The sequence below is a fragment of the Gigantopelta aegis genome, chromosome 8 (assembly GCF_016097555.1).
Source record: "Gigantopelta aegis isolate Gae_Host chromosome 8, Gae_host_genome, whole genome shotgun sequence".
In the NCBI taxonomy this organism is placed as follows: domain Eukaryota; kingdom Metazoa; phylum Mollusca; class Gastropoda; order Neomphalida; family Peltospiridae; genus Gigantopelta; species Gigantopelta aegis.
Window position 1 is genome coordinate 73,137,699 of NC_054706.1, and position 15,292 is coordinate 73,152,990.

The following is a 15,292-nucleotide window of genomic DNA, read 5'->3' on the forward strand; positions in this document are numbered from 1 at the left end:
AATTTAGTGTTGTGAAATATACTCTTCAAAAAAAGAAACGCAAAAGGGTACAAATGGGTTATAACTCCGATTTTATGTTTCCTACCGGTTCATGCTTTGTGAATATAAGGTCATTGCATGTCCCAAACACATTCCCACGGTTACATTCGATAAAACGCAGCTACTGTACAATAAAGTTCCAAAATGTGAATATTCGCAAAAACGCAGCCACGTGCAAACCATGTCACCACTGCACGTGCGTTGTCTGCACGTGCAACATGAACACCGACAGTATAAAAGTGCAGGGTGTTCGCTTGCCTGGCCTCTGTATCTGGCCGACAGTTGACAATCCAGGACATGCCACGTCTCAGTGAACCGCAGAGAAACAATGCCATCGGCCGACTAGACGCAGGCGAATCCAGAACGGCTGTTGCCAGGGCATTCCATGTGTCCCCAAGCACCATCTCCAGACTGTGGGACCGTTACCAGCAACATGGATCAACACGTGACCTCCCTAGATCCGGTCGACCACGGGTCACTACCCCCGGGCAGGACCGCTACATCCGGGTACGCCACCTTCGGGAACGATTGACTACTGCCACCTCCACAGCCGCAGCAATACCAGGTTTGCGCAGGATATCCGACCAGACCGTACGGAACCGCCTACGTGAGGTAGGAATTCGTGCCAGACGTCCAGTTCGAGGTGTCATCTTAACACCACAACACCGTCGACTCCGACTGCAGTGGTGCCAGATTCATCGACAATGGCCTCAACTGCGATGGAGACAGGTGTGGTTCAGTGACGAGTCCCGATTTCTGCTCCGACGTCATGATGGAAGATGTCGCGTGTATAGGCGTCGTGGTGAACGTTATGCGGCAAACTGCGTGCAGGAAGTGGACAGATTCGGCGGGGGTAGTGTCATGGTGTGGGCAGCCATCTCACACACTGGCAGAACTGACCTGGTCCACGTGCAGGGCAACCTGAATGCACAGGGCTACATTGACCAGATCCTCCGGCCACACATCGTTCCAGTTATGGCCAACGCCAACGCAGTGTTCCAACATGACAACGCCAGGCCTCACACAGCACGTCTCACAACGGCTTTCCTACAGAACAACAACATTAATGTCCTTCCTTGGCCATCGATATCACCGGATTTGAACCCAATTGAGCATCTATGGGACGAGTTGGACCGACGCCTCTGACAGCGACAACCACAGCCCAGACCCTGCCCGAGCTGGCAGCAGCCTTGCAGGCCGAGTGGGCCACCATCCCCCAGGACGTCATCCGTACTATGGTTGCTTCAATGGGCAGGCGGTGCCAGGCAGTTGTCAACACACGCGGAGGCCACACCCGGTATTGACTCCAGATGACCTTGACCTTGGTGGTGTGTCCTATCACTTACAATGGACTAGAGTGAATTGTGAACAATCCTGCAACATTTGGTAATTATCGGACTCACCATTCAATAATTAAATCAATTCTCCAAATGTTACGACAATGTGGTTTTGCGTTTCTTCTTTTGAAGAGTATATGTTTGGTAAGACCAACCATAAAATATTATCTATGTGTAATAACTTGAATTCCCAACTCGAACCTTTCATACATAAAATCAATGTAAATTTTTAGTTTTTCTTCAATTTAATGATGACAACAGAACTACCTACCAATTCACTGCAAATCTGATAAAGATTAAAAACAAATTTCAAGGATAGATTCGAAATAAATAAGAGTCTGACACTAACCTTGACCTCAAGGCTGATGTCCATAAAAGGATCAAATGTATTCGATCTTTCTCCGCACCTGAGGCACTTTACTGAAACAAAATTTAAACTCCTCAACAACAAATATTCCAATGACAAAAATCATGGTCAGTCATAGTAAACAAGTCTTCGCCAAGAAAGGCGAATCATCAGTATCACTCCCCTCCACACTCGCCTGAAAAGTTTTAGGCGAGTATGAAATTGATTGCCTTGCAATAAAAGAGCTAGCTCTGATGAGCTGAAAATTTCGCCAAATTATCTATTAAACTCTAGAAACCCAGCTATTTTCTAACAAAATGTCAATTATTTCATGTAATTATTTCGCCAAATTATCTATTAAACTGTCGAAACCCAGCTATTTTCCAACAAAATGTTAATTATTACGTTAATTATTTCACTAAATTATCTATTAAACTGTAGAAACTCAGCTATTTTCTAACAAAATGGACATCAATTATTATGTTATTTCACCAAATTATCTATTAAACTTTCGAAGCCCAGCTATTTTTTTTAATAAAATGTCAATTATTACATTAATTATTTTACCAAATTATCTATTAAACTGTAAAAACCCAGCTATTTTCTAACAAAATGTCAATTATTACGTTAATTATTTCACCAAGTTATCTATTAAACTGTAGAAATCCAGCTATTTTCTAATAAAATGTCAATTATTACATTAATTATTTCACCAAATTATCTATTAAACTGTAGAAACCCAGCTATTTTCTAACAAAATGTCAATTATTACATTAATTATTTTGCCAAATTATCTATTAAACTAAAAAACCAGCTATTTTCTAACAAAATGTCAATATTAAAAGTAATTATTTCACCAAATTATTTCAACTGGCAAATTGCATTAATACATTTTATTTGAAACTTTGTGTGATTGCTAACTTGACACCATTTCAAGACCGTGATCTTCAGTTCTCCTTGATTAGTTTGCCTTGATTTTGCTCAAGGCAAAGACTAAACTACATTTAACTTTAACCAGCTGATCACTAGAAAAAAGGCATGAACTGTTCATGAAAATGTTTAATTCCGTATGGAAACTTCATCGGTTGTTTCTTGCAGATAGCAAAAAAACAGCAAAAGGAATGTCAATACTATTAGAGAAATAACAATCGGTAGAAATAAGAAAGCTGTGTTATTTAGTAATATTTTAAAAAATTATCCACAACCAATATTAACATTAAAAAGAATATATGCAACTACCATGAGTTGTTTCAGGAAAATAATAACAACATGTTCATATCAGGATCATAAATGTTAAAAAAAAAAAAAATCTTTCTTTAAAAAATCTTACCTTGACTCCGGAGAAAACCACCGAAAATATGGCTGACCACAGTTGTTTCCTTGCTATATTTGTCAAGTCTGAAATCACAAAATAAGGTGTGTTAAGCAAATACCTAGTATCGAATTTACGAAACCTGTTTTTCTTAAATGCACATCTTTAAAAGTACTGGTATAGTAAATGTATGAAGTTACATTCTTTGTAAATTCAGTCACTAACTGTCATTTGGTTTATTCCACTTGTAGATGTTTTTTGCTTGCCTCAACAAAAACAGTTATATGCCTTATTCTATACATGCACACACAAAACATGACAGGATTTTATCAGCTACGCTTTTACCCTCCGATAATCAGTAGCATTTCGCAGAGGCTATGTCGTTTTCTATTCCCAATTGTGGAGTAAAACATTCGCTATCGGAACATACAAAAATTCCCATTTTTTATTATATAAAGATACATTTTGGAAACAATATGTAACACTTGACAAACACCCCTTCCCTCACTTATAACATTTCATAATGCAAAATAGATATATTAATTTGACTAAATACAATTACATGTGTAGTATTATTCTAAATTAGCTTAATGAGATGTGTTAGAAATGAAACTGAAAATTCCCAAATTATTATAAAACCAATTCCCAAAGTCAAAAGCCATGGTTAAATTTGAGAAATAAAACCTTGCATTAGCAGTCCAGCAATGGCACTTTAAAAGCACAAATGCAATGAATATGTCAGACAATGACTTACTTGGCCTGGCCATTAAGACAAGACTTGTGCAGTCCATCTATTAGATATCTTAAGAACTCGTGTGCATCTTCTTGGTGCCCCCACTGCATGTGCTTAGCTATTTCTGAAAGAAAGAAAATAAATGTTTAATCCAAGTCAACAACTTTAAAGTACACCTATTTTGGTGTCTTAACGTTTTTCAGTTACAGCAACATTTTTGGTCTTGTGTGAGAAAGAAATCCTGCTTCCACCTTAAAGGCCATTCCTATCAAACATTTGGTAATTCTGACAGTCTTCAGAGAAACTATTTTTCCATTAGTTGCATTTGATTTGTTATGCGCACTTTCCTAAAGACAGAATAACACAAACCATGACCTTTGATACACAGGATGGGACAGGGGGAAAAAAAACCTCCGAAAACATTCGATCTTTGACTGAAGCACTTTAGGTGAGTGCTCTACCGACTGAGCTAAATCCTGCCCTTCTGTATTACATGATCATAAAGCACTATAATTAATATTAGAGTTTTGTAGAACTAACAACTAACAACCGCTGGTAGTAGGAGACTATAGTAGGTGGTTACAAGTGTCTCATGCCAAAACCGTGGCACAGATAGACACAGGAGACAAGCACCTGTCGTGGTTGGAAAGACAAGGACTGGGATGTGGAGGTAAACAGCAAAAGATATTGAAAGATAGGATGAGTTGCCAGATCAGGAAGAAATAAGATGGAATTCATAGGAGAGATAGGAAAGGGATTAAAACAAAATAATATGTCCAATTTTTTTTTTTTAATTCCAATTGTAATTTAAGTGTGCACAAGTCTGATATTTCATAACCAGTAAGATTATAAACTGTGACGAGAGTCGGGGGGAAAAACCAAGTAAACAATCTGTTGACTGTTGATAAAATCTGGTATATACTGTAAAAAAAGTTTCTTTAATTTAGCCTCTGCCTTATACGATAATATACGACATTGACAATGAGTTCTTATTTTAACACAGAGCAAATTGGTGATATGTGCTCAATTAACACGTTCACCCAATCCAAATAATTAAAACAACATATGATAAAAATGCATCCATATCCATCAAATTACATCTAGGATCAAGTCCAAGGAAGCTGGGTATAAGTAATTATTTTTGTCCGAAAAAACTTCATAGAAAATAAGTTGCCTTCATACGCCTATTTTGAAGAAAACGTTTCCCTTGTTGATCCCATTTTTTTTTTATTAAACAGAAGGCAACACTTGATGTCCACCTCCACCCCCACCACTATAAAACAAAACAAAAAATTTTTAATCCAATCCCCGATACATGAATATAATTTTTTTTTAAATATGGCTTACGTCTCAGTTTTTGCAGGATGGATTGAGGTCTAATCGCATGCCCTGTACCTGCAAAACACCTCCGAATGTGGCACTGTAATTCACAGACCATACAAAAGCCAGCTTGTTTACCTAAAAGAACAACATCCATTATTAATGTATGCACAAGCTGTTCAATTCATTTTACTGTAAAATAGATACTTCTCAAAGTGTTCGTTATTGCAATTTAACTGTACAGTGTACATAAGTGTATGAGACAGAAGGGGCAGATGAGCAGTACCATATGATGCATGTAAGTAACAAAATTAAAGTTTAGTCGATATCAGTTTTCTTAATGTATTATGTGCAAGAGCATGCTAAAATATAATTTAAAAACGTCCATTCACACTAAAAAATACAGTAATGCAAAGAAGTAATTAAAAAAACAATGTTGTGACATCATATGCTGACATGTGTTAAATACAATGTTGTGACGCTGCATGCTGTCTTTCAACATGTTATTTGTAATTACAACTGATGAGCAGTTACTGCTCAAAGTTTGAATAAAGAATTGAATTGAATTGAATTGATGTGTTAAAAACAACATTGTGACGTTGCATGCTGATATGTGTTAAAAACAATGCGACATCGCATACTGATATGTGTTAAAAACAATGTTGTGACATTGCATGCTGATATGTATTTTTTTAAATGTTGACACTGCATACTGATATGTGTTAAAACAATGTTGTGACATTGCATGCTAAATTGTGTTAAAACAATGTTGTGACATCACACTGACATTGCATGCTAAATTGTGTTACAATGTTGACACACTGCATGCTGATATGTGTTAAAAACAATGTTGTGACATCAGTTACTGATATGTTAAAAACAATATTTTGACATCGCATACTAACATGTGTTAAAAATAATGTTATGACATTGCAGGATGACGTTGTAGTACACTGACTGTAAAACACCCCTAAAACACATTGCAAATTCAAAAAAGAATAATAACACAAAAAGTGGCAACTCACACGAGTTGCTGTGTTCATCAGAAAAACAGTAGTTCACTAGCGGGGCCGTGTATGTAAGACACTGTAGGGTTGAGTTGACAAAGCAGGTGTTTCCCATGTTCACGAGACCGGATCCGATCTTGGAAACACGTCGCCATTCTAGGCGAATCCGTTCTTCCGGATACAGTATCACCTTTGGTTTGGGAAGAGTGTCTGAACCTTCAAACTTATGCCTCTTCCTCATACTCTTGTATACATCTAAAAACGAAAGAAAACAACATCAGAAAGACATTCAGTTACATTACATTAAAGTCTCTCTTTCTCTCGCCATTTGTTTCTGTTTGTTTGTAAATATATAATTATTATCATTGTCATCTTGGTTATAAACGATACACATTGTATTTGTAAACATTGAGGAAGAGGCCTGTTGGCCAATACCAAAACCGTAAATGTGGAAGTAACAAAATATGTCTAAACAAAAGTTGCAGACCCAAGTTTCAAACCGTAAAAATGGACACTACATTTGGTTAATCTACAAATCTGTAAGACATTTGAATAAAGTTACAATAGAGTGAAACATGACACAGTGATGTTGAAATGGGGAAATGCCCTTAAAAAATAGACTAGAACTCAGCTCCATTAACATTAAGAGTTAAGTGTGTCATTCAAAATTTGAAAAATGCATTTTAAAAACACCAGGATGACCAGACAGACACACTTTTGGATGTACAAAAATGTAACATAAATAATAAAATTTAAGTAATGTCTGATGATTTTAATTATCGGTCATTCCAAACTTCAATAGCTTACACCATGTAACCAGTATTTGTAACAGAGCCTATTATTTCCCATGTCAGTATCCATTTGTCGGATATTTTGTTCTCGGTTTCAGATTTAATTGGGACAAAAATGATTAGTTTTACTTAATGTCATTTGTTTATTCTGCAATTTCTAATAAAATATTAGAAACATTTTATTTTGTTGTGGATATCACTGCTTATAAAAATACAATTATCTATCTTGGGTACCAAATAATATTTACATTGCCTTTAAATACTCAAAAACCAAAACTTTCAAATGTAGGGTATTTACTTTCTAAGGGGTTAGGGGAGCGCATCCCCTTCAATTTACACCAAGAAAAAACACTGGATAATCGTTCACACTAGTTTATTTTGGAATAAATTAACAATCTTAGAACTACTATTGTTGTAAATGCCAACCATCATGTATTTATGAAACATTTGAGTGAATATATGTGAGTAAAAATTATAAACTTGTACCCACTCAAAGTGGTTTTTGTTAAAAATTAATCCAGTAGTCTAAAGGTTAAGAGTTAAGTGTGTCATTCAAAATTAGAAAAATGCATTTTAAAAACACCAGGATGACCAGACAGACACACTTTTGGATGTACAAAAATGTAACATAAATAATAAAATTTAAGTAATGTCTGATGATTTTAATTATCGGTCATTCCAGACTTCAATAGCTTACACCATGTAACCAGTATTTGTAACAGAGCCTATTATTTCCCATATCAGTATCCATTTGTCGGATATTTTGTTCTCGGTTTCAGATTTAATTGGGACAAAAATGATTAGTTTTACTTAATGTCATTTGTTTATTCTGCAATTTCTAATAAAATATTAGAAACATTTTATTTTGTTGTGGATATCACTGCTTATAAAAATAAAGTAAGTGGTAGTGTTCATCCTTACAATTATCTATCTTGGGTACCAAATAATATTTACATTGCCTTTAAATACTCAAAAACCAAACTTTCAAATGTAAGGTATTTACTTTCTAAGGGGTTAGGGGAGCGCGTCCCCTTCAATTTACACCAAGAAAAAACACTGGATAATCGTTCACACTAGTTTATTTTGGAATAAATTAACAATCTTAGAACTACTATTGTTGTAAATGCCAACCATCATGTATACCTACTTTTCTGTACATTCTGTTTTCTTAACACTAGCACAAACTCCATCAGCCATTGCACCAACTTTAATAACTGAAACTCACCTCTATATTGTTGGGGAGAATCACATTTTGGAATCCCCTTGGTCAAATTCGGTTGAATTTTCTTCGATTGATAATTCTCTTCTTGAGTATGTTTTGTTTTTAAATTTCTAAAAGCAAAATCACTCAGAACTCCTTTAGAAGACGACGCAATTTCTTGAGTCAACTTCAGTCGTGACAAGCCAGAAGCTAGTGTACTCTTTCTGCTTTCAGCCAGATCCTCGATGATAGCTGCGGGCATATCAGAGGTCGTAGTATCACTATCAGTAGTTGTTATAAAAGTATATACTAAAAAAGAAAAACCAAGGTATAATCATCAGTCAGGGTGTATCATCAACTAGGACTATAGCTCTAGTACTCACCAATTGCAAATTTTAAAAACAATTTTAGAACTTTATACTTTAATTTGGAGAAATAATTTCAGTTAATAATTGATATTTTGTTAGAAAACAAAGTTCCATGGGTTTCTGCCATTTTTGAAGTCTAATAGATAATTTGGCAAAATTGTCTGCTCACCCAGAGCTATCCCTGATTAATCAAATTCTGTATATCAGGGGTCACACTGGAAATCATTTTATTCTAAATGGCCAATTGTCAATACGTGAAAATTATTAAAAAGTGACTAATTTAAACAACCTTTACAGGGTGTGCACTTTGGATTTTTTTTAACTTGCCATTTGGGCGAGTCATGTCAGCACTTTGACAATGTTTGAGTTGCCCAAATTTTATTTTTAAAACTACAAAAAGAGTAAATATATTTGACATTGGAGATTAGTCTCAATGGGCATACACATCTTGAATTATTATTAAAACTAACTTTTTGGTTGTTTTAGAAACATTACATTTTGGACATTCCGAAGTAATATGCTATAACAAACTAATATTTTTGCAAAGAACTACTCTACAAATCTGAAAGTGCCTAAAACTAAATTATTGCTAGTGTGAGCTCTGCAGAATTAATGAATCTGTATGTCAATAAAATATAATATAGGCCTATTGTTCACTTTTTAATACAATATGTTGTATAAAAAATAACCCTAAAACATAATAAATAAAAGCATGTTGAGAGGGTGGCTGGGTGTGTGTGTGGGGTGGGTGGTAAAGGACATATTGCCAGTAATAAAGCATAAACTGACAATATTTCAATTACCTTGGGTATAACAAACTTTTTGAAACTTGGTCACTAGCCACTAACTAGTGGGTTTGGAAAGCACTATCCTCAAATTCCGATTAGTTGGAATAAACGTTTATATAATTTCAATGTTAAATTTAATTCGTAGTCATTGTCCTGTTTTTCCTGCTCACGCACTCCCGAGAAAAAGGCAATCTAAATATGGATTTGAATTAATATTTTGCTTTGTTTTTCACTGTAACATGGAGGCGAGCCTAGTATCTACCAGCCTTATGCCCGACGGCTTAACTACCATCGAGGCCAATAAAAGATAAGTATACTGGCAAGATCTTGCCACAAGAATACTGTACTCGTTAATTAATAGACATATTTCCAAAATGTACAGAAAAACGTGTACATTAAATAGGCCGAATAGCTTATAAAGCCCATAGGCATATAGAATGACGGAATGAACCAAAGTTCTTTTATGGAATAGATGAATGGTCTTTTGTGCTAACTCCCCCAAAAGCACCAATAAAAACTTCTTTGAAAAAAAATTTACACAGAAAATCTGACATATCAAAGTTTTACAAGAACAATGTGATGATTATGATATATAAACATTATGCTGCTATTCTTAAACGACACCTAACTCAAACCTAAAACCAGGAGACAACCATGTGTGTGGAATTTAGATGAAAATAGCAGGCCTGGTGTATATAAAAAATTTAGTCTAGACTCGAGACTAATAGTCTGAGACAGTAATGTCATGACAACGCCATACAAATTGTATGTATGTGACGTCATTAGAGATTGAGTCTGGACTCTTAAATTTTTTATAAGCACAGGCCCTGGTGTATTTTAAATCTGGCATGCATTTATAGCAGTGTATTCTGAAAATATTGCTCGATATCGGTACAGCTGTCAATATTACCAAATACTGTACCGACACCGAGATAAATCACACCAAAAATACCGATCCTGACAAGTATGACATTTTACTACCACGTGACTTGTACAACCAATCAAAAGATGCATTTTATTAAGCTTATTTCCTGTCCATATAACATGAAAGTTAAAAGAAAACAATGTCTGTTTTGTGTATTGCTGCATGTGTTGATGTAGCCCGAGTACTCTGACTGTAAGAGAGCTAGACGGACATTTGGACATAAACACGCTCCCATTACAGTCAGAGACCAACCTATGTCTTTTTTTGGCAATTCCTGACTACCAAATGGTAGGCAACGAGTCCCGCTCTAATACCACAACAATCCTATGTTTGACGTCAAATACCGTTACATCAATCATTTTTGAGTTAAGTGATACAAAAAAATCCACATATTAAATCACTAATACACATACTACAGAAAGAAACCCGACAGCACCCACATTCAGCTACGCTTCGTGACACTCCGTCGCAACAATTGCAAAGCTCGGCGATCTATTTCGAGACTGGGCGATTCCGCCTTGTGCAGCAGTTACAGGGGTCATCTCATAAGAGGAGGCAGTACGTAGCACATACTTTTGCCGTATCCTGTCGATAACACCCCAAATGTATCCTTCAAATTCAAAATGGAATCAATAATGTGTAATTGTTTTGGTTTTAATGACGTAATGAAAAAAATCCAATTCATCCAAAACGGCATTAGCCAACTCTTCCATGTTGTAACTTCGCTTGATATGAGACGGCCCCTGTAACTGCTGCACAAGGCGGAATCGCCCAGTGCGCGATCACGTGGTCTACGTCTCGAAATAGATCGCCGAGCTTTGCAATTGTTGCGACGGAGTGTCACGAAGCGTAGCTGAATGTGGGTGCTGTCGGGTTTCTTTCTGTAGTATGTGTATTAGTGATTAATATGTGGATTTTTTTGTATCACTTAACTCGAAAATGATTGATGTAAAGGTATTTGACGTCAAACATAGGATTGTTGTGGTATTAGAGCGGGACTCGTTGCCTACCGTTTGGTAGTCAGGAATTGCCAAAAAAAGACATAGGTTGGTCTCTGACTGTAATGAGAGCGTGTTTATGTCCAAATGTCCGTCTAGCTCTCTTACAGTCAGAGTACTCGGGCTAGTGTTGATGTAGAAGACTTGTTACTGCAGTTGGGGAAAAATATCTGCCCGGTCCCCCCCTCCCCTAACCCTAACCTTAACCCCAACCCCAACCCCAATACTAACCCTAACCCTAACCCCTAACCCCAAATCCAATACTAACCCTAACCCCTAACCCTAACTAAAAATAATAATGGAGGGGACCGGGCAGATATTATACCATGGAGATTGGTTTTATTATTTAAACTTAAACGGACTGGATTTGCAACTGTCACCTGTGCCATGTTAAAAAGCACTGGCCACGAGTGTCAGGAAAGCAGATTTGTTGCACTCTGGTTGTGTAATGACATGGCTCATGGATAGCTAAGAAAACGAAACCGGGATTGCCAAAATTTAAAATATGTTTTCAGATTTATTATTCATGGAAGTAATTCAGTCGCTGTTTCCATTTCTAAACTTATTTGGCCATATAGTTTGTTGTTGGTGTTGTAGGACCGGTGTAGTAGAATGTAAAACAACACTAGAATTCATCCATTACTCGGTTCATGGTGCCACATGTGGATGGTTTTTAAGAAAATAAATACCGTTATACACCGTCAAGAGGCGTGAGACCACGAGTAGAGATAAAAATCATAAAAATAAATCAATTTCGCTTTCACAAAATATTTTCTTTTACAAATTCAATAAATATTGATTATTCTGAAATTTATAAAACAATTTAACCGTAATCAAAACACTAAAACACTGAAAAATACCGTAAATCCAAAAGCTTCGAAATACACTTCCAATATCATTTTGTATCAACTGTGACGTAAAGACAATTGGTAGTCTCGTTCAGACTGCGTCTTATAGAAGAACCCATTTTGAAAAACTACTTTCTTTAAAATAATGTTATTTTGTTTTATTTTAACTAAATAACATAGCAATATCAGTGATTTATATATGACTGCTTAAAACCTAATACAACTTGTTTTTAAAGATATTATTCAACATTTTGTGTATTTTGTTATATTTATTTAGATTTTGTAAATCACGCGAACTATTTTAATTGCTTAAAAGGACAAGGGTTAAGTCTAGTTAATTATTCCCAACGAGTGGCTAGAGCAATCGAGGCTATGTTCTCGTTCTCACCGAGACTTTGTGAGTGGGGGGATGTACATGGGTGGGGGAGTAGGTCCAGGCATCAAGAATAATCAAATGTAAGGAAAGGAAAGAAATATTAAATTTTATTTCACGACACCTCAGCACTTTTTAGATAACGATAATTCAGATTCAAATTGTGACGTCACATGTTAACTTGTTGGTCACCCTTACTGGATTTTGCCAAAAAAACTAAATAATAAAATAAATAAAACACTAAATACATAAAGAACTAAATAAAAAAAAAAAATGTTAAAAATAATAATAAATAAAAAATTGTAAAAATAATAGTCGAATATTTGGATGGGGATTTTTTTTTTTTGGGGGGGGGGGCGCATATTCAAGGTATTACTATAATTATAGTTACTCTGGTACATAAAGTTTGATTAGTTTGACGACACTACTAGCACATATTGGTCAAACATTTGCTAATTTTAACATTAAATAGTCTTAAGAGAAAACAAGCTACATTTTTCAATTAGATCGACGGGATCTTATATAGTCATGTAATCCAAGGCGGACCCAATAACACATTCTACGTTTGATTCAGTCATGGTGCACGGGCTGGAGGGGTGAGATTTAGCTCAGTCGGTTGAGTTCTCGCTTGAGCCTGAGGTGACTGTCGCAGGATCGTATCACCTCCGGTGAATCCATTCAGCCTATAATTATAAAAATTTTCTCATTCCAACCAGTGCACCACAACTGACAAAGGTATGGGCGTCGCTTGGTAGAGGACATGTCCCCACCCCACCCCACTTTTTGGATTGGGGGACCAGCTTGCAAATATCTCTCCCCATCCCCCACCCCCCCCACACACACACTTTTTGCGATGGAAAACAACTTCCGAAAACAGGATTATTTTATTGGAGCCAAAACGTCATTGGTCTATAAACAAATTTAACAAAACGTCGAGTTCACATTACTATTCAGTTTATTGTAACTAAAAACCACACGCATGTTACACGTGTGGTTTCAACCGTTTGCTAGTGGGATTAAGTTTACAAATGTGTTCTCGCACTGAAAGAAATGAAAGAAAGAAATGTTTTATTTAACGACGCACTCAACACATTTTATTTACGGTTATATGGCGTCAGACATATGGTTAAGGACCACACAGATTTTGAGAGGAAACCCGCTGTCGCCACTTCATGGGCTACTCTTTCCGATTAGCAGCAAGGGATCTTTTATTTGCGCTTCCCACAGGTAGGACAGTATAAACCATGGCCTTTGTTGAACCAGTTATGGATCACTGGTCGGTGCAAGAGGTTTACACCTACCCATTGAGACTTGCGGATCACTCCCTCAGGGTTTGGAGTCGGTATCTGGATTAAAAATCCCATGCCTCGACTGGGATCCGAACCCAGTACCTACCAGCCTGTTGACCGATGGCCTAACCTCGACGTCACCGAGGCCGGTGTTCTCATGCAGAATGGAAGTAGCTAATGCCACAAGATTTATTTAATTTTAATTGTCACACTTGTTGAGAAGTTATCAATGTCATGGATATGCAGGGCCGTAGCTAGGATTTTTTGTTGGGGGGGGGGGGGGGCAACTGAGTAGTTTATAGTCTAAAACTCCTTTTCTTTAAGTTTCTATAATGCTTTCCGAATTTCTTTTCTGGAGGGGCAAGTGCCCCCTAGCCCCCATGCTAGCTACAGCCCTGATATGCACAAATTCGTTGCTCCTGTCTCTGCAAGTGTGTCAAAAACGATTTCTGACAGGGGCAGCAACGATGCTGTAATGATGGTAGGCTTTCGACTGAAAAGCTGTCCAGAAGACAAGACTGGTGAATACAGGTGTGTAATGGGTGTTGGCATAGGTGTCACTTGTCGGGGCATGTCGGGACATGGAAAGCACCCCCCCCCCTTCACTTGGTGTCCTAAATAGGTCTATGTCTATGCATTGTAGAATATTAAAATGGCAACCCTCCCCTCCCCCGTAATTTAACGTCGTTGAAATTGTGAAGTTTGACACTCTCAGCAAAATATTTGGATTGTTTTGAAAGCTATATATTATGTTTATTATGTTCTTATATGCCCACAATATTCACGAGTTGATCTAATTAAATATTTAAAAGTCCCAAATAAAACAGTGGCATGAAAGCAGTTATTATAATTATGTTGTTATTTGTATGGCTTTCTTCAGCCATAGGCTTTTAACCACTATAATATGCTCTACTTGAAAACCGATAATGGATATTGAGTACATGTATTAAAAATACAGGTTGACTGTTACAAATGAAAGATCCTTTGTGTCACAATTATAATAGTATCTAATGCTACATTTAAGTATCTTCATATATATATATATATATATATATATATATATATATATATATATATACTGAGAGGCATAAATAACGCAATGAGTATTTCACTGAATATTTTCTTATGGAAATGTCAAATCACATATATTGAGTATGCGGACAAATGAAATATTGGTAACAATTTTAAGTGAAAGAGGATTTTGTTCAAATCAGAAAACAATTGAATAAAATAAGTTTTCAGCAAAAAGCATAACTTGGGTGTTTATTGCAACAACACATCATTGCATATGAAAATCACATCTTCCTATAAAAGCAACCCTTTTTTGTGTTTTCTGCCTTTTTTAAATATTGCACGGTAAGTAATGTTAAAAAATTGCTGTTTTATTGCCAAACACCTAAGCTGGGTTTTTTGTTTAAAACCACATTTTATTTTTTAAAATTCCCAATTTGAACAATATCTTCTTTCAGTTACAGTTGTTACCAATATGTCATTTGTCTGCAACCTCAATATAGATGAAATAACATTTCTATAAGAAAATATCAGCGAAATACCCATTGCGTTATTTATGCCTCTCCGTATATATATATAACCCTGTGCTAAAAGAGAGTTAAAATG

The 15,292-nt window shown here is 36.2% G+C and overlaps 1 protein-coding gene across 1 annotated transcript in view; it reads right to left on the bottom strand.

The window, feature by feature from the left end:
- Positions 1–13,511, bottom strand: part of LOC121379389 (ubiquitin carboxyl-terminal hydrolase 36-like) — a 29,418-nt gene extending 15,907 nt beyond the window's left edge. Inside the window, 7 exon segments of the mRNA XM_041507982.1 lie at positions 1,726–1,796; positions 3,053–3,120; positions 3,789–3,891; positions 5,115–5,225; positions 6,113–6,349; positions 8,111–8,395; positions 12,026–13,511. Coding sequence (XP_041363916.1) covers positions 1,726–1,796; positions 3,053–3,120; positions 3,789–3,891; positions 5,115–5,225; positions 6,113–6,349; positions 8,111–8,348 — 828 coding nt within the window. The 5' untranslated portion in view covers positions 8,349–8,395; positions 12,026–13,511.
- Positions 13,512–15,292: the final 1,781 nt, after the last annotated feature.